Source organism: Eumetopias jubatus, unplaced genomic scaffold (assembly GCF_037043125.1).
Source record: "Eumetopias jubatus isolate StellerSeaLion01/CBP00866 unplaced genomic scaffold, mEumJub1_p1.0 scaffold_9, whole genome shotgun sequence".
In the NCBI taxonomy this organism is placed as follows: domain Eukaryota; kingdom Metazoa; phylum Chordata; class Mammalia; order Carnivora; family Otariidae; genus Eumetopias; species Eumetopias jubatus.
In genome coordinates this window covers 128,606,243-128,624,818 of record NW_028274815.1, presented here as the reverse complement: position 1 = coordinate 128,624,818, position 18,576 = coordinate 128,606,243, and the positions used below count along the sequence as shown (strand labels likewise).

At 43.5% G+C, this 18,576-nt stretch overlaps 1 protein-coding gene across 2 annotated transcripts in view; it reads right to left on the bottom strand.

Annotated features, from left to right (window-relative positions):
• ARFGEF2 (ARF guanine nucleotide exchange factor 2) overlaps positions 1 to 18,576 on the bottom strand; it is an 88,540-nt gene that overhangs the window by 30,706 nt on the left and 39,258 nt on the right. For both annotated transcript variants that reach the window (XM_028125213.2, XM_088026789.1), the window contains exons 13-23: positions 16,983 to 17,091; positions 16,137 to 16,320; positions 14,045 to 14,156; positions 13,324 to 13,529; positions 10,818 to 10,902; positions 10,544 to 10,715; positions 9,564 to 9,715; positions 8,135 to 8,263; positions 6,837 to 6,995; positions 4,083 to 4,230; positions 2,980 to 3,079 (exon numbers count right to left, since the gene is read on the bottom strand). In XM_028125213.2, coding sequence (XP_027981014.1) covers positions 2,980 to 3,079; positions 4,083 to 4,230; positions 6,837 to 6,995; positions 8,135 to 8,263; positions 9,564 to 9,715; positions 10,544 to 10,715; positions 10,818 to 10,902; positions 13,324 to 13,529; positions 14,045 to 14,156; positions 16,137 to 16,320; positions 16,983 to 17,091 — 1,556 coding nt within the window. The remainder of the gene's footprint in view (positions 1 to 2,979; positions 3,080 to 4,082; positions 4,231 to 6,836; positions 6,996 to 8,134; positions 8,264 to 9,563; positions 9,716 to 10,543; positions 10,716 to 10,817; positions 10,903 to 13,323; positions 13,530 to 14,044; positions 14,157 to 16,136; positions 16,321 to 16,982; positions 17,092 to 18,576) is intronic.

Below are 18,576 nucleotides of genomic sequence, written 5' to 3'. Positions count from 1 at the left end.
CAGGATTTGTCTTTGACTCAGACCTCATTTGGTGCAAATAGCCTTTTCCCTGGGGCTTTTGTCAAAAGCAATCTATAGTAACTAGCTGAGGTGGCAGTCACAACCGGCGTAAACAAGGACCTGGCCAAAAACTTAAAAGGAAAAGCTGGGAATGAGACATCCACAGAAGGCTTTATTTTTTTTTTTTAAAGACTTTATTTATTTACTTGAGAGAGAGAAGAGCGAGACAGAGAAGAGCAAGGGAGTGGGAGAAGCAGACTCCCTGCTGAGCAGGGAGCCCAACGCAGGACTTGATCCAGGACCTGGAGGTCATGACCTGAGCCAAAATCAAGAGTCGGATGCTTAACTGACTGAGCCACCCAGGTGCCCCTCTTTGTCTAATTCTTAGCTGATCACTAAAGCTAAATGAGCAGAGATAGTGGTCATGAGATCACGCTCTGCAGGGAGTCTGCTTGAGATTCTTTCCCTCTACCTCTCCTCCTGCCCCTCTCTCTGTTCACGCACGTGTGCTCTCTTGCGGGAGCTTTCTCTCTCTCAATAAATAAATCTTTAAAATATATGTATACGATTCAGTGGGTTTTAGTATATTCAGACTTGTTGGTCATCACCACTATCACATTTCACACTTGGTCTTAGCCAAAAGGCCAAGAAGCTATTCCATTATCGAATTTCACAGCATTTTCATCAGCCTGTACTTACTATCAGTCACTCCCCATTTCCTCCCCTACCAACCCCTACAGCCACTAATCATTCTGTCTTTATAGATTTGCTGATTCTGGGCATTGCTGTATTGTCCATCTCTCCCTTTCAGTTTTATTTGTTCTGCCATGTGACTTTGGGGCTTTGTTGTTAGATGCACATATGTTTGTATGTTTTCTTGACAGATTAAACCTTTTATATTATAAAATGTTCTTTGTCTCTACTAATGATTTTTCAACCTCTTGTCTTATATTAGTGCAGCCACCCCAGTTCTCTTTTGGCTACTTTTTGATATGCTATGTCTTTTTTATTCTTTTACTTTTAACCTGTTTTTTGAATCTAAAGTGAGTCTCTCTGGGGGCACCTGGCTGGCTCAGTTGGTAGAGCATGTGACTCTTGATCTCAGTTATGAGTTCAAGCCCCACACTGGGCATTATAGCTTACTTTAAAAAAAATAATAAATAAGGGGCGCCTGGGTGGCTCAGTTGGTTAAGCATCTGCCTTCGGCTCAGGTCATGATGCCAGGGTGTTGGGATCGAGCCCCACATCGGGCTCCCTGCTCTGCGGGAAGCCTGCTTCTCCCTCTCCCACTTACCCTGCTTGTGTTCCTTCTCTCGCTCTCTTTCTGTCAAATAAATAAATATTTTTTAAAAATTATAATAAATAAAAATAAAGTGAGTCCCTTTGGAAAGCAGATGGTTGGACCGTGTTTATTTTAGTCCCTTCCACCAATCTCTTCCTTTGGATTAAAGTGTTTTATCTATTTACATTTAATTAAAATTTAATTGTTGATGGGTAGAATTTAGATCTGCTCTTTTCCTCTTTTTATAAATATCTGTTGTGTCATTTTTGTTCCCCATTCCTTCATTATCACTGCCTTCTTATATGTTAAGAAATTTTCTAGTGTATCATTCTACTTTCCTTGTTTCTTTTACTGTATTTTTTCAGTGTTTTTCTTACTGATTGACTTGGGGATCATGATTAATAACATCTTAACTTTAACATTTGACTTTGAATTAATGTCCACTTAATTTGAGTAGTATGAAACATCTTGGCTCCTATATTGCTCCATTCTCTGCCCTCTCCTTTGTGCTGTTGCTATGTAAGTTATATGTTTACACATACCTGCCCATCAACACAGACTGATGACGATTACTTTTGCCATCCTCAAATGAGACAGATAAAATGAATTATAAACAGAAAATATGTATTTCCCCAGGCATCTTCACCAGTGCTCTTTACTTCTTCAGCTACTTTTCAGTTATTATCTTTCCTTTGATTTCAACCTGAGATCATGACCTGAGCTGAAATCAAGAGTTGGACACTTAACTGACTGAGTGGCCCAGGCTCTTCCTGAATTGTACATTTTAAAAGAATAAGTCTTATGGTATGTGAATTATATCTCAATTTTAAAAAATGTAATAGCACACAAAATGATGCCGGGCAAGACTGCTACTGTCCATGATCTGGCTAATGCAGAGAAACAGAAAAGCAAGAATTGTGGTTAATGGAAGAATAAACATTTTGTACTTTTAGCCTAAACCTAACTGAAAAATGTGAGGAAAACCCATCAAAAGTATGTTACAGACAGTATCTCTGTTGGAGAGAAGCAGGGAAGCAACAGGAACAAGGTAATCAAAATACACTAATAAAGATTTTAAAATACTAAGAGGATTGTTCTGAGAACAATACAAATTATGCCCCAAATTCTATACCGCTACCATCTCAACACTGTCTGTATTTAATACTGTGGAATCCGTCATTAACCACATGAACAGCAGTGTACATGATTATTCAACGATACTTTTCAGGAGTTTGTTCATTTTGGAAAATTCATATTTTAAATACTGCTATCTGATGAATGTCTTCGAATAAGAATACCTAGATTTCTCGTGGATGTTTAGTTTCAAGTAAACAGGTATCATGGAAAGGTTCTAAGGAAAATGAAATGCCAACTATCAATGTGGCCACCTCTCACTCGTAGATAGGCTTTACATCTTAAACCCTTCTTGGAATTTTTTTAATTAGAAATTTCCGTTAAGGAAACAAGGTAATCTAAAACATCAGCATAAGCAAAAACGCTTGTTTTTAAAAAGGTCATGAATACAAATGAACATGAAGGTTATTAGTAGCTGTGGATCATGTGTGCTACTTCCTAGTTTGAATGATCTAGAACTCACAACACTTACAAGAGTCAAACAGATTAAGAATCCACTAACTACACAGAGGATGTGCCACGCTACTGGATAGTCCAGCTTCACTGGAGAACAAAATCATTACCTGTCTACAGCTACAACCACACTCTGTGAGCTGGTCTCACCAACCGATTCCTGGAAGCTGGCCATCTGTCTTTTATCCACTCCACCACTCACCAAATTACCTGAAACACAATGTGCAAAATCAACATTGCTTCAAAAACAGTCAAGTGTTTAAAACAGAGTATTCTGTGGCATCAATATGCAGAGACAAGAGACATAAGAGAATGGTTTGCAGGCAAAACAAAACAAAAACACCCTCAACTGATGACAGAATAAAATTAAATGTAGGTTTTGGCATTTGGCATTTAAAATATGTTCTTATTCTTAGAATACAAGCTCCCTTGCTTGTACCAACCAACTCCCTTTCTTCAGTCTTTCACATTTTTATAGTATTGAATGCCTACATTTAGGACAACAAATACAAAATTAAGCAGTACTTAGAGCTCCTGGAAGACAGGACAGCTTATACCTGCTCAGTGTTTGGTGTGCTTTCCAGGACTTCACTCCAGCCATCCCTGCATGCGCCCTAAGAAGCAGGTGCTATTACAGCTTCCCCCTTTCATACGGTCTGTGCTTTTAACCGTGACCGTGTCCTATTCCCATCAGTGTATGTGGGACCTGGGAGCCTGCCCTAGATGAATTAAAATGTGTAAACCGAGTGCTTAGAATGTGGTCCGGCACTTTTGTTTGCCTTATTTCCTATTAGATCACCGACGGGAGCCTCTCACTTCAATGAGAAATCATTCTACTTTCGGGAGAATGAACATGGAAGAGACGTTGAATCTACTTTTCAAAAATCTAGAGATACACATACCCATTCCTCTAATACTAGGTACTAAAGCTGTAGCCTTTCTAAAGCAAATGGCTTCTCCCCCCCAATACACTTCTAGGCATAGAAAGAAAAGTAATGCACCCTGCTGATTTTGATAAAATAGGCATTTACTCAACAGTTTAATCACACTTAAGAGAGCCAAAGCAGCACTTCCACTTCCATTAATAAACACACTGTCAACTGGCACACAAGGAAGAGCTGGTTTACGTGACCGTCCTGCTGAGACAAGAAGCGTTTCATTCCGGTTAACTTGTGACTCCATGATGGCCAGCCGTGGGGCCTGGTTATCTTACCAAGGCCAAGGCCCATGAACTCTTCTCCCGCCAACGTGTGGCCCTTCAGGCTCCCTTCTCTTTCACGCCCAGATCCAGACAGGTAGCGGGTTTTCACACCGGTTCCTATCAGCTGAGCGAGCTCCAGCTGGCTGATGCATTTCAAGATCTAATTAATGAAAAGAAGGCGTGAAGAAATGAGTTCCCGTTTCTGGCCTGAAAAGGTCACTGCAATCTTAGTCATTCGAGAGCTCTTTGAAACACACAGCTTTTCTTCAGGTGAGAATGAAATCCCAGGGTCTTAGGATGGTTTTCCTAGTCCTGCCGAGGCAACCCACTGACTGCAGGCCTGGAAGATAGACCCATTTTTTTTTTTTTTTTAAACTGTTAAAAAGTAAGAGAGAAAATGACTAAAAGAACATCTGGTACAATGGAGTTATGCGATGTAGATGTTTAATTATGCAAATGTGATAAGTGCTCGAGAAAGAGAGAAAAGCTGTTTGACTGGAGCAGGGAATCCCACCCACTGTGCTACCCGGTAAGTGTGCCATCTGGTCTGACTTAGCCCCCCTCACCTCCTTTCTATTCTACCTCTCAAACACAAAATGCTAGCCTCCCTGCTGCTCCATTAACTTGACATGTCTCATCCTACCCCCAAAGCCTTTATACTTGTTCTTTATGCCTAGAACATGTTCCTTATGCTCTTCCCCATGCTTCACTCCCAGCTTAGATTCCCAGCTCAGACACGTGTCCCTCAGAGACCTCTCTTGACTGCCCTGAGATTGCATGCACACCGTCTCTACCACCATCCCCTGGTCACACTTTTTTCCCCTTTGGCCCTCACCATTTTTTGGCATTATGCCATATATTTGCTTGTTCTCTGCCTTAAGTACCAACAGGGCATCAACACTGTCTTGTTCACTGCTGAATCCCCAGCACTTAAAATAGCTGGTGATTATTGTTTGGTTAACTGGATGAACGGAGAACATGCCCTGGAATGGGTGTGCAGTTGGAAAAAAAGACTGTAGCTTCCGGCCCCATGGGGTGGTTCTGAAGTGGAGAAGATATACCTGCACACAAGCCTTTTCTCGACTGGAGCTTATCTGAAGAAACAGAAATGGGTCTCGACTTCTACTGGAGGAAAAACTGGTCGCTAGAAACATATTGAGGGACAGCATGGCGATCTCCAGGTAAACCTTTCCTAAGGGATTTTCATGGGAACTTCTGACCAAAGCTGAGTTTTGCCTTTCGCGTTGACGTTACGATCCAATCTCAGAGTATGGGAGTCCACTATACCACTGAGCACTGCTTGGTATTGTTACTTATAAACTTCCTGTTGACTGCGAAAGGTATTTAATTCTACCGGAAAGAGCCATGCCCTGATTGCTCCACATACAATGATACCACTAAATTATTACCAGTAAACTATTATTAACTCCCTCCCTTTTCCAGAAGCTGAGGATGGCCAGCATCTCAAGTATGTCAACAACTTGCGGCCGGGACTTCTTGGTTCCAGCCTGGTTTCTCAAGATTTCTGACCATCAAATAGGTGTAATTCATTTTAACATTTCTAGGTGCTGCTATATACTTGGCAACCAGCAGGAACCCCATCGACATCATGCCTCCCAGATTAAAAAAAGTTCTATGAGAGAAAGCAGCTATTTATTGATTCACTATGTATTGTGACTCCTCAGAAAATAGGAAATTACTTCTTAAAAACAAAACAAAGAAAGACAACAACAAAATGGCTCCTGGCTGGCTCAGTTGGTGGGAGCACGTGACTCTTGATCTTGGGGTCCTGAGTTTGAGCCCCACCCTGGGCACAGAGATAACTTAAAGAATAAAAACAAAAACCAAAACCCAACCAACCAGCCCTCCCTACCCCTACCCCGTACAACTTCATCTTTTCTAACATGGAAAACTCCAGGGTTGCGGTGGAGAAAGGAAAGGCTGGGTGAAAGGGGACAAAGGTACCTGCCATGATGAGTGGGAAGAGGTGGGCTAACACCTAACTGAGCTCTCACTACCTGCCAAAGGCAGTTCTGAGCCCTGCAAATGACCTCCCTTCACCTCATGGCAACCCCACGAAGGTGTGGCCCAGGGACTAAGGGACCTGCATGCCACACAGCAGGCAGAGCTGCACACCCACACCGGACCCCAGCAGTCCAGCTCCGGGCCTTCCCCCTTAGGAATTGACCCCGTGGGGGAGGAGGCAGCCATGTCCCCTCTAGGTGCCCACGGTCCCCGTCACTCTGCTCACTCACCTCTTATTCTTTCAGTTTTCTCCCTAAAGCAAGAAGCAATATGTGCAGGCACCAGAGAAATCAGGTAATGTAATTTAAGGGAAAAAGGCAGAAAATAAATCGCCTGCATAATTCTATTACTCAGGATGTTAACGATTTTATCCTTTTCAGATACGATTAGGAGAGAGATCAGGCCCCCCAGCTTTTTCTAAATCTACACAGGGACGTTATGAGCTCCCAGGAGGAGCCCAAGGGCTTGGGGCAGTGCGCTCCCATGCAAATAGGAGCTGCTGGGGAGGGGGTCGCCCCGTTGACATGGAACATCTTAACGCACCCACCACAGCCCCAGAAGCTTAACTTTCAGAGACGTGAGGATCTGTGGATAAAGGAAAACCCAGAGTTAAAGCAAGGCTTGACCCTAGTTCCAGAACTGGAATTGACCAAAGACAGAAGACGGACACTGAATCAGAAGAATGCTGGGAGTCCACCTAACTAAGAAAAGGCATTTGCCAGGCTTTCAAAGGAAACACACCTCGTGCCAGGAGTTCCCAAGGTAGTTGCCATCGGTGTGTGCCACTGTTATAAGCGTCTTTATGGTGTCGATGTTTTTCTGCTTCATTTCGGTGATGCTGGAGCTGGCTGTCAGCAGGGAGAAGCGAGCAAGAGCCTGAACATAGGCATCTCGCTCCAGCTGCAATGGAAGTCCAAGCAAGAGAGCATGCTGAGATTCCACCCTTAGCGTGCCCGTTGGCACATCCACAGGCCTGTGTGTGCACTGGGCTCCTGATACCTTCTGTACAAACACCACCTAACAGGCTTCACACACATCAACACTCCAGTTATTCCGTGCTGACGTCCTCTTGCTACCGAACATCCCTGCGCGCCACGTGGCCGAGGGCTCTCTCCTTCACAGCTGACCTCAGTAGGAGAGGAATCTGTTGAATGCTAAGATTGCCACATACACTGTGGTTTCTGCAACAATCTTGCAAGGTAGGCCTATTTTCTCTTTTTTTAAAGATTTTATTTATTCATTTGAGACACAGAGATAGATAGAGAGAGAGAGAGAGAGAGAGAGAGAGAGAGCAAGCATGAGCAGGGAGAGAGGCAGAGGGAGAGGGAGGTAGGCCTATTTTCTCAACTCTACCGAGGAGACCAAGGATGTCTTAGAGAGGAGTTAGCTGGGCCAATGTCACGTGGCTAGAGAAAGGATCTGCAACCCAGACTGTCTGGTGTCAAAGCCTGTGGTCTTGGTACAGAAGAAAATATCTAACTGTAAAATACATGGGAATAGAAGATTTGAGTTTTTCAAAATAAATGGGCGCAAATTCTTACTTAGGAAGTGATGCATGGGACTGACAGCCTCCTAATTTCCTAAGAGTTTGAGAATTGTATTTTGTGTAGTTGCTTTAATTTTTCAAGATGCAAAGATATACAGACATACTCATTTTGCAGTAAACTATCTGTTTCCCCCAGAGAAGACTTGGAAATGAAGGACATTATGATAAAAACTGATCTTAAAAGGAAAAGTAATATCTTAGCACTAGGGCAGGCTAATTAGGCAGACGGATAGGAAGTCTGTTTTGTCAAACCCAATCAAATAGCTTAGACCCCACCTACTCACTAAAGAAGGTTACAATCCAAATCTCCAATTTTCTCCCTAATGAGGCTGTTGTCAGCACAAATCTGTGGGCTTCCTCTCAGCAGGCATGAATAGGTAGTTTGCTGAGCCTTTTTTGGCTAACTGGAAATGTCTGATAGTTTCTAAGTTTTGCCAAATCTGAAAGAACACAGCCCACCACCATCTCTGGAGCCCTGCTAACTTCCACCCACCTGCATTCCAAAGATGCAGGCAATCCGGATTGCACATCGGATGCCCTCCAAACACAGGGAGGCCACCTCTGTATCATCACAGTTCTGCAGTCCGATGCTGTAGGCTGCCAACAGCGGTGTCCACACCAGCTGAAAGGAAGCGAGGTTTCCATCATGTCTAGAGTTTCAGCATGGAAGGAGCACTTAAGAGGCCACGCTGTTAGTTATGAGCACAGCCAGGATGCCAAGTTCACTGCTATTTTGATTTCAATCTACTCCATTCACAATATTAAATGGTTCCTCCTCAACTGTGGTCAAAGGTGTCACTATAGATACGCTCCGTACCAAACGCACAGCTCGAAAGGAAGGAAGGAAGATAAACAGTGGCTAGCGTGCCATCACCACATCTACCTGCGCTGGTAGCAGACATCACTCATCAACTGGAGAGCCTACTCCCTGCTGAGTCTATTCAGGGCACGAGAATCCTTCTCTGCACAGTGCAGGCAGGCAGGGCCAGTCAGAGGCTGGCACATAAAATAAAACCTACACGCAACTCATACTCTGTAAACTTAATTTCTTGAAAGTTCCTAATTCAAATTATTTAGACGTGGGCGCCTGGGTGGCTCAGTTGGTTAAGTGACTGCCTTGGGCTCAGGTGATGATCTTGGAGTCCTGGGATCGAGTCCCGCATCGGGCTCCCTGCTCAGCAGGGAGCCTGCTTCTCCCTCTGACCCTACCCCCTCTTGTGCTCTCTCTCTCACTCTCTCTCTCAAATAAATAAAACAAATAAAAAAAATTATTTAGACTTTACTTTTCCTCCAATTTTCCTGTGAATTCCCTGGAAATAAAGGTTCACAAAAATATAGAAGTTCTCAACTAACAGGATATTGACAGCTACTATAAAAACATCTTAGAGAAAAATTATGTGCATGTCTACAAGGCATGTACCTTTTCTAGACACTTTAAAAACAGACAGACTTCAGGATACTGTCTTTTATTTCCAACTAATTTCATCTGGTAAACTAACCCTGAGGCCACGGAGGTGAGAGGTCAAAATATAACGATCTCTTTTGCCTGAATAATTCTTAATTCTTTCAGTCCCCCAGCAGCCCCACCAGCAACCCTGTGTTCGTCCCCATTTTACAGACGATGAACACAGAGAGAAGCTGAGTAAACTGACCAACGTCATAGAGCTACAAAGTGGCAAAGGCAGGATTCAAACTAGCCATTCTGACTGTGGAGCCCACGCTTGTGGTTGGCACTGGCACATCCCCTGCATCATCAAAGGGCTTCTGGGAAGGATTCACTTGAGTAACTGTTCAGACAGATGCACCTAGACCTGACCTTTCCTCTCCTCCACCTCTTCACCATTACAGAGGCACTGGTTAGCTTCTAGCTGGTCACCTGCAGAATCAGGCCAAGCCAGCTTCTGGCTTCTCAGGATACTCACTTTGAACATTGGCCGGACATGGTCCAAGTGAGTGGCGCTGGTGAACGGGGCCTTGGCATGGCTCACAGCCTCCATCAGAGCTTTGGCTGTTCTAGCCATTTGCTCCATCTCCAGGTTGTACAGCAGCCGTCTCTGTTTTTCACTAGCTACACCTACAAAGAAATCAGAGTCCAATATAAGCCGTGGACACCCACCGAGTGCTGGCTGTGGGCTAGGCACGGTTTTAAAAGATTTATGACGATTAAGTCACAAATCCTCCTGAGCACCTCTGTGAATGCGTTCCAAATATTACCATTTTACTGAAGGGGGAAATGAGGCACAGACAGGCTCAGCACCTTGCCCAGGGACACACAGCCAATAAGTAGTGGAGGTGGGACTTGACCCTGGCCAGTGTGGCTCTGCAGCCTGGGCGCTCAATCTCTACGCTCTGCTGAAGCCTAGAGTGTCACGGGCCTTCCCTCACAGAATTCTCATCAAGGTTGGCACCATCACCAGTGGCACTGAAGCAGTTTTAAGGAACACTTTGTGGGATAATTTAGCTCTCAGATTACTCATTTTAAATTCCTTCTTGTAGCTAATCACAAATCTAGCAAGAAGATGGTTACGAGAGAATCAACATAATCACACTAACTGATTTAAACACATTTACTGGGGCGCCTGGGTGGCTCAGTCATTAAGCGTCATTAAGTGTCATTAAGCGTCTGCCTTGGGCTCAGGTCATGGTCCCAGGGTCCTGGGATCGAGCCCCGCGTCGGACTCCCTGGTCCGCAGGGAACCTGCTTCGCCCTCTCCCACTCCCCCTGCTGTGTTCCCTCTCTCGCTGTGTCTCTGTCAAAAATAAATCAAATCTTTAAAAAAATAAACACATTTACTATGCAGATATCTAGACACACAAATTAAAATTATCAGGGAACTTAATCATGCAATCTGATACACTTGAAAATTAGGATTAACAGAAATAATCTGTCATTAGACCTTACTCTGCTTAGTAGATTTGGTTGCGATCGTATGCTCTTTTGTTTCTTTCATGGCAATTTTTTTGCCTTCTATTTCTTCATAGATGCTTGAGAGATATTCTTCCGGGAGATCTTTACTATCGTTGATACCCCGATTCATTTTAATGTATTGTTCTTTTGTCATTTTATTTTTTACCTGAAATTTAAAAAAATCAAAAGCCATTTAGAAAACATCCAATGGCCCAAATAAAACTCCTTATTTAGCTACTATAATATATAAATCATTAAAATATTTTACCTGAGGGCTGTGCAAGTCTGTGGTTAGCATGATAATTGAGTATGCTAGGACATATGCAGTATCAGCACTAGCAAACAGGGTTTGCCTGGAAGAGAAGGTTCCAGATATAAGAACATGCACAGAGAAGAGGCTAATGGAGACACGCTGCACTGAAAGCAGGCCAACTGTTCCACATGATGATGCCAAACTATTCAAGAGTGTTCATGTTTTTATCACCATCAAATAATAACTAATGACCTTGAGTGTAGAAAAAGCTAATTAAGAAATTGTGTCACGTTTTAGGTTTCTCTGAATAAAGCAGTTTTAACTCAAGTTTTAAAGAAGATTCTCAAGGTGCAGCCAAAACCCTGGACTAGGGTGTGGCAAGTGAGGCACCCAGAGCACAAAATGCACAGAGACCCTCATCTGACCATGAGAGTGAGGCCCCCTTACAGTCTGCACCCTTGTGCTTCACCACGTACCTCACCCTGCTCCTGTTACTGAGAGCATCTACTTTGTGCTGGGCACTGGGGAGAAAGAGGAACAAAACTATTGTTCAGAGGCGCCCTGCTGGCTCAGTCAGTAGAGCGTGTGACTCTTCATCTTGTGCTTGTAGGTTCAAGCCCCATGCTGGGAGCATATTACTTAAAAAAAAAAATCTTAAAAAAAAAAAGAGAGAAAACTGCTGTTCAATTATTATTTACAGCTTACATTACTCACTGTAATACTGAACAGCAGAAATTTGAAGAAAAATATTTATATTGTTCTACATAATATGCTTAAGTCTGACTTCTTTTGCCTTAGCCAAGAAAAGACAAAAATGTGTGGATACAGTCTCAAAGTATGTGAGGCTGAAGCTACAAAAACTGGTCTGTCCAAATCACCCCCAAAAGGAAAGGGAGAAACTCTGAAGAACATAACAAAAGGTCTGCATCCTTTTTTTTAAAGATTTTATTTATTTGTTTGTTTGACAGAGAGAGACACAGCGAGAGAGAGAACACAAGCAGGGGGAGTGGGAGAGGGAGAAGCAGGCTTCCTGCCAAGTGGGGAGCCCGATGTGGGGCTCGATCCCAGGACCCTGAGATCAGGGCCTGAGCTGAAGGCAGACACTTAACGAATGAGCCACCCAGGCACCCCAAAAGGTCTGCATTCTACCATGAAACAATCTAACGTGTTTAGCCATTAAGAGAAACAGACCAAGGTCCCCAGGTCCACACAGGAGATACCTTCAAAGTAAGTAACATCTCCTCTGCCTTCACAGCAAATTCTATGTTCACCGGGTTAAAATGACCAGATGCTGCCTCTGTTGACCATGCATCTAATGGGAATAGCTTGTTGTGCGCTTGGAGGATTAGAACCAATTAATATGAAAACCAAATTGACCTGAGAGGTAAACTGTTATTAAACTGTCTCTACTGAACAATTTCGACATCATGTTCACAGTATATTCAGACATTCTTCACTTCACGCCAGGGGAAAGAGTGTGAGCTTTTGAGTTAGACAATCCATATTCAATCCTGCTCTGCTACTTATCAGCTGATTAACTCTGGATAGGTTGCTCACTCTCCCAGAGCCTTGTTTCCTCTCTAAAAAATGGAGACACTACTCCCAGGCTTACCATTAATTAAATGAAATGTATGTAAAACCCATGACATGGCTGACATATAGGAGATGTGTTTTTGGGGTTTTGTTTTGTCTTTAAAAGATTTATTTTAGAGAGACAGAGAGCGAGATAGTATGTGTGTGTGTACATATGGGGGAGGAGGGCCAGAGGGAGAGTCTTCTTTTTTTTTTTTTTAAGGTTTTATTTATTTGAAAGAGAGACAGAACACAAGCAAGGGGAGAGGTAGAGGGAGAGGGAGAGGGAGAAGCAGACTTCCCGCAGAGCTGGGAGCCCGACACGGGGCTCAATCTCACGACCCTGAGATCAAAACCTGAGCTGAAACCAAGAGTCAGACACTCAACCTACTGTGCCATCCAGGTGCCTCAGGAGATGTTTAATAAAGGTTAGCTCTCCTTTTAATTTCCACTTCCTACAAAAACATGAACTACCCACCAAAAGAGGACCCAAGATGAAATCATACATTTAGGCAGGTTTTATTAGTTATAGAGCCATTTTTGTAACCTGCTCATCAGTATGTAACCAAAAAAAAAACAAAAATCCTTGAGATCTACCCCATATGTTAGATCAGGGAACTGTTCTTAATTAGGAAAGAGGTGCCTAAGCTTCTTCTCAACTCATAAAATTACTCTTATCAAGATAGTGTGGGCTCTACTTGTGTAAATGCGGGCAAATTACTTAGCCTCTCTGGTCCTCACTCTCCTTGTCTGCAGAAAGGGGACATAAACAGAAACTGTGAGGTCTTACCTGAGATAATCCCTCAGCAGTGTCCGGCACATCGTAACAGAAACGTTAGTTGTTTGGTGCAGATTTAGGAAGATTAAACTCAACTCCCAACCAAACTAAGATCAGTGCTCTGAGGCAGGCAAAAAGATGACATGGAAGGGACTTCAACACAGCGCTTACCCCTGGTTGCACTCTATGTATCTCGCAGCAAATTTCTCCATTAATCGATCAATCTTCTGGGCTTCCCCAGGTAGACGAAAACCTTCTAGAAATGTCCGTAGGGCTGAGACAAATTCCTTTTCGCAGAAGTCAAGTTGGTCCACGTAGGCATACATCACTTCCTTGTTGAACCTTGTGCTGTCTCCCAGAAAATCACCTACTTGGGTCTGAAACATACACACCCACTCACATCTAGAAACTGTCATATGTGAACCCACAGTAAAACACACATCAGACAGGGTGGGGAGGCAGAATGCCCTGCTCTCAACACCCAGAACAGGCTGGCCTGCTACAAAAGCTGGGCAACTCCAAGCCTGCCCACCCACCCACCCATTCCAGGCTCAGTCTATCCTGTCTCAGGCAGAACAGGAGGAGGCACAAGAAACTTAAAGATGAAAGAATGATGGGACACACTCAGGAGGGAGGTGAGCTGCAGACAGGCAGCCAGAAGTTTTTAGCAGTCAAAGGACACTTCTAGTTCTGGCACTGTTCCACCAAGTACACAACCACCTCTTGGGAGCTTTTTGCAACACCGGCCAAAGGAGTAAGTAGGACTGCTATAAACAAGGGAGTGGATAATAGCCACTGCACTGAGGGTCAGCCACTCTCTAGGTTAAGGCTAGGCGGGGTCTCAGAATCACCTGATAAAACCTACACGCAAGCGTCCAACCCCCAATCTTACAGAATCAAGGCGCTCCTCCTGGTGCAGGAATTGGGCAATGTCTTCAACTGATGTTCCCAGCATGCCCTGCTCCTGAAGAAACTGGATGCCTCTCTTGGGTTTCTTGTTGAAACTGTTTCAAGAAGAGAGAGGGCATGGGTTACTTATTTCAAAATCTGGAGGATAGAAAAAGCTGGCATTTGAGGCATGAACAAGCCATCGCCTATCAGCTCAGGAAGGTCCTGTGTGTCCTGGTGGCTTCTCTGAATTTCACCTTTAATTTCTGACCTAGCTATAGCAGGGTCCGATGGCTGTCACCCAACATCTGTTCTCCTCTTCTCCAACACTAACAGAGCCCTAGATGTTTAGCCAGGCACACAACCACCTGGAATAAAAATTATATTTTCCTGCCTCCCTCAAAGTATGACCACGTGATAAAGTTCTGGCCTGTGATGTATGAGCAGAAATGGTGTGGGTACTTCTAGGAAGGATCCTTAAACAAAGCTGGCTTGGCTGGGAGGTATATTCTTTATGCAGTTTCCCCTTTATTCCCTAGCATATGTGTGATGGCTGGTGCTCTGGCAGTCACCTTAAACCATGAGGCAACACTGAAGGTGGAAACTGTGTTAAGGATGGTGAAGCAGAGGAGCACCTGGGTGGCTCAGTTGGTTAAGCATCTGACTCTTGATTTCGGTTCAGGTCACAATCTCAGGGTTGTGAGATCGAGACACATGTCAGGCTCTGTGCTGGGTGTGGAGCCTGCTTAAAATTCTCTCTCTTCCTCTGCACCACCACCCCCCCGCCACTAAAAAAAAAAAAAAAAAAAAAAAAAAGGATGGTAAAGGAGAAAGACTAATAGAGCCTGGAACTTTGATGTCCATGAGAGCCAATATAACAGCCCTAGACTGTCCATGTTGCGATTTCCTTTCACAGTGCTTAAGTACTGTTTGTATTTCCTGTTAAAGGTAGGCATACTTCACTACTGATAAATTCAATGTGCTATTTACCAGGCCCCGCACTGGAGAATGCCCTGTGCTGGGGCTGCGCAGGAAGGACATGGATCAGGTGCGAGCAGGAGCAGCCTGCAGACAGGAGGCTACAGAAGGCCTCCTTGAGGAGGAGAGGTTTCGCCAAGCCTGAGGGAGGAAAAAGACCCAGGAGTATTCCAAGCAGAGGGCACAATGGTGAGAAGAGCTCGAGGTGTTCGAGGAATGAAGCACACGGTGTGACTCAGGTACTGGCAGATGAGGTCAGTGGGGGTGGGGGGTTGGAGGCGGGACCAGGCTGTGATGAGGAGAGGGAAACGTGGAACGATTTAGGTGGGGGACTGATAAGACCTGATTTAAGTTTTTAAAAGATTAGCTGCTATGGGGAGAATAGACTGGGGGCGACACAGGGCTGGGGAGAGTGGAAACGAGATCAACACTTCAATTCATAAGTATTATATAACATCAGCTTTTAAAACAAACCAAATTTACTAAGTTAACTAATCATTCAAAAGTTGGACAGAATATGAGACTGAGTTTACGTAATTTTACGTGTGAGAGACTGGAAAGAAACACCTTAAGATTTACCAATGCTTGTAATAACGACGATGCACTTATGAGGGAATGTCATTTTTCAAAGATACACGGCTGAGGTATTATGATGGGTGCAAATTACTTTCAAAGGGTTCAGAAAAAAATACACCTAGATAATGCTAATATGGCAAGCATTAATTCTTCTGTATGTTGGAACTCTTCATAAGATATAGTTGGAAAAAAGTTACCAACGCTGATTTCCTTTAGATAATAATTTTATGATTAAACATTCTTGATTCATACTTTTATTTTCTAAATTGGTTTAATTTTTTGCATTAGGTAAAATAAAAATAAAAAGACCAGGCATCAACTACACAAAGCTATTAAATTTCAATCTCAATCTGCCTCTCCCTCTCCCTCTCCCACTCTCTCACTCACTCACTCTGACTGGCTCTGTTAGGCTTGGCTGTGACATCGGCACTGGCCTTTGTAACAGGCATTCCCCTAGGGGAGTCAGTCCCAGGTTCCTGGAGAAGATGTGGCTTTGTCAGAGGCCCCAAGAGATTCAGCTGGAGTAGCTGAGCCATACTCACAGCTCGATGCCATGTTCGATAATCTCCTTTTGTTGCTTGATGACCTCAAACTGTTCTGGATCATCCTGGACAGCCATCTGGGTCCCTGAAGACACCGTGGACTCCATGGACGTCACACTGCTCCGTCTCGCCATGTCAAGGCCTTTCCCATCCCCTAGTTCCTGATCTGTGGGCCTCTCCTGACCTACGATGACATAAAGCAAAGGAAACCAAATCAACAGATGGGATACAGACACACCTGAGCTCAGGTCTGACTCTGTGGTTCCCTTTTCCAGACCTGTAACAATAAAGTTTATACTGTAAGAGTCATAAGCATGAAATCTTGATATCACTCAGATACTTTACTTAAAAATTTACTTTTTTGTGGAACTTGATGAGCTAATTCTAAAATTCACATGAAAGAAGAGAAGTGCCAAAACCGTGAAGACACTTGGAAGAACAATGAATAGGAAGACCTGCCCTAACAAGTATCAAACTCACTAAAGAATTCAAGGCATCTGAAAAGTGTGGTAATGGGGCAAGAACAGACAAATCCATAGAATGGAATAGAAAATTCAGAAGCAGACCTCCACAGGGAAATCTGGTATATCATAAAGGTGGTGCTTCAAGGTGGTGAGGGAAGGAGAGACGACTAAAAAAATCAGAGTAACTGTCTCTCCATTTGGAAAAATGATGTTAAAGCACAACTCACACTATTCCCCCCAAATTCCAGATGGATTAAAAAGCAGAAGCTTTAAGGCAATCAGCAAACTAAAGTGTTTTGCTAACTCTAAGACAGTGACACAAAGACGACTTTCCCAACAGTCATGTTGTGAATGGAGGTGGTGCTGTGGCAAGCCCTCTCACCGAGGCTGGTCTGATGGTTGGGATTCACATACAGGTCTTTGCTCCATTCCACCATACACTTGAGAATGGACACGAGGCACTCCAAACCTTTCTTCCTCAGACTGAGCTCCTAAAGGACAGAAGGGACATGGCACAGAGACTTAACAGATAAACTGAGTGCAGACATCTACAGAACTCTTATGGAATTCTGTGAGAATACGAGATAATCACTGACCTTCGGTGCTATTAAGCACAGAACCCAAGGAAAAGTTAACAGGTGACATAAGTATTAAGGGCTCACTGCAAAAACCCTGAAAATCTCTAAAGCTGTTCATTACAAACACCCTAGCAGAAAAACAGGAGATGTGTGCTTTCCTAAAAGGAACAGTGTTAGCTGGATTTTTTTTTTTTTTTTTTTGAGTAAACTCTATGCCTAACATGGAGCTTGAACTCATGACCCCAAGATCGAGAGCTGCATGTTCTACCTACTGAGCCACCCAGGTGCCCCAAGTGTTATCTGGATTTTTAAAAGGAAGTTAATCATTGCTTGTATAATTCGAAAAACACTTAAGACACTTTCCTTTTTAATAAACCAACAGGGTTGTGGTGCCTGGGTGGCTCCGTTGGTTAAGTGTCTGATGCTTGGTTTCAGCTCAGGTCATGATCTCAGGGTCATGAGATCAAGCCCCACATCAGGCTTGGCACTCAGTACAGAGTCTGCTTGGGATTCTCTCTTCCTCCCTCCCTCCCCTCACGCACATGCACACGTGCATTCTCCCTCTCAAATAAATACATAAAATCTTAGGAAAAAAATTGCTTAAAATAAATAAAAATTAAAAATCAACAGGGTCTTAACCAGTGACCCCCACTCCCTAAAAAAAAGAGAAAAGAATTTTACATGATGCGACAAATGAGTGATTCTGGACACATTCTTACTCTTCAAACACAAATGCATTTCATCTTAAGGCTTGCTCTACAAATAAATAAAAATACTAATTTTTTAAAAAGTAGCATTTCTTAAGAAATTGAATGTGAATCGCAGATAACCTAAAGAAATGCAAATATTTTCTACTCAAAACAGCACCTAAGGTGGCACAGATCTCTCTGTGAATCTAATGACATCTACAGACCTTCTAGGGAAAATGCCCATACACCAAAATTCTACACATAATTCCAGGCAGCGCACAAACCTTCTGACCAGCTGCTTCAGAGACCTTACCTTAAGATCCTCTGTGTGGGCACTCTAATGAGGCAATTGGATAAGAGACAATTTCCTTTGCCTTACTGGAGCCTAGGATCCTGTTTTCATATAAGCTTTGGAAAGGTGACTGTAAGTGAACTGACTTCCGACAGATCTTGGCTCAAATGTCACCATCTCAGAGAGACTACCTTTGTGACCCCATTAAAAATGAAAGCACCCCCGTTTCTAGCACCCCTTTATCCCTGCTTTATTCTTCTCTGCAGCTTGCTTCTCCATTGTCTGCTTGTAAATGTTGTGACCACAGCAGTTGTGCACTGTGTTTATTTCACTGCTGAATCCTAGCACCAAGAACAGCACTGGCCTGGCACACAGTGGCGCTCAATAAATGTTTATGGAGATGAATGCACTTTTTTT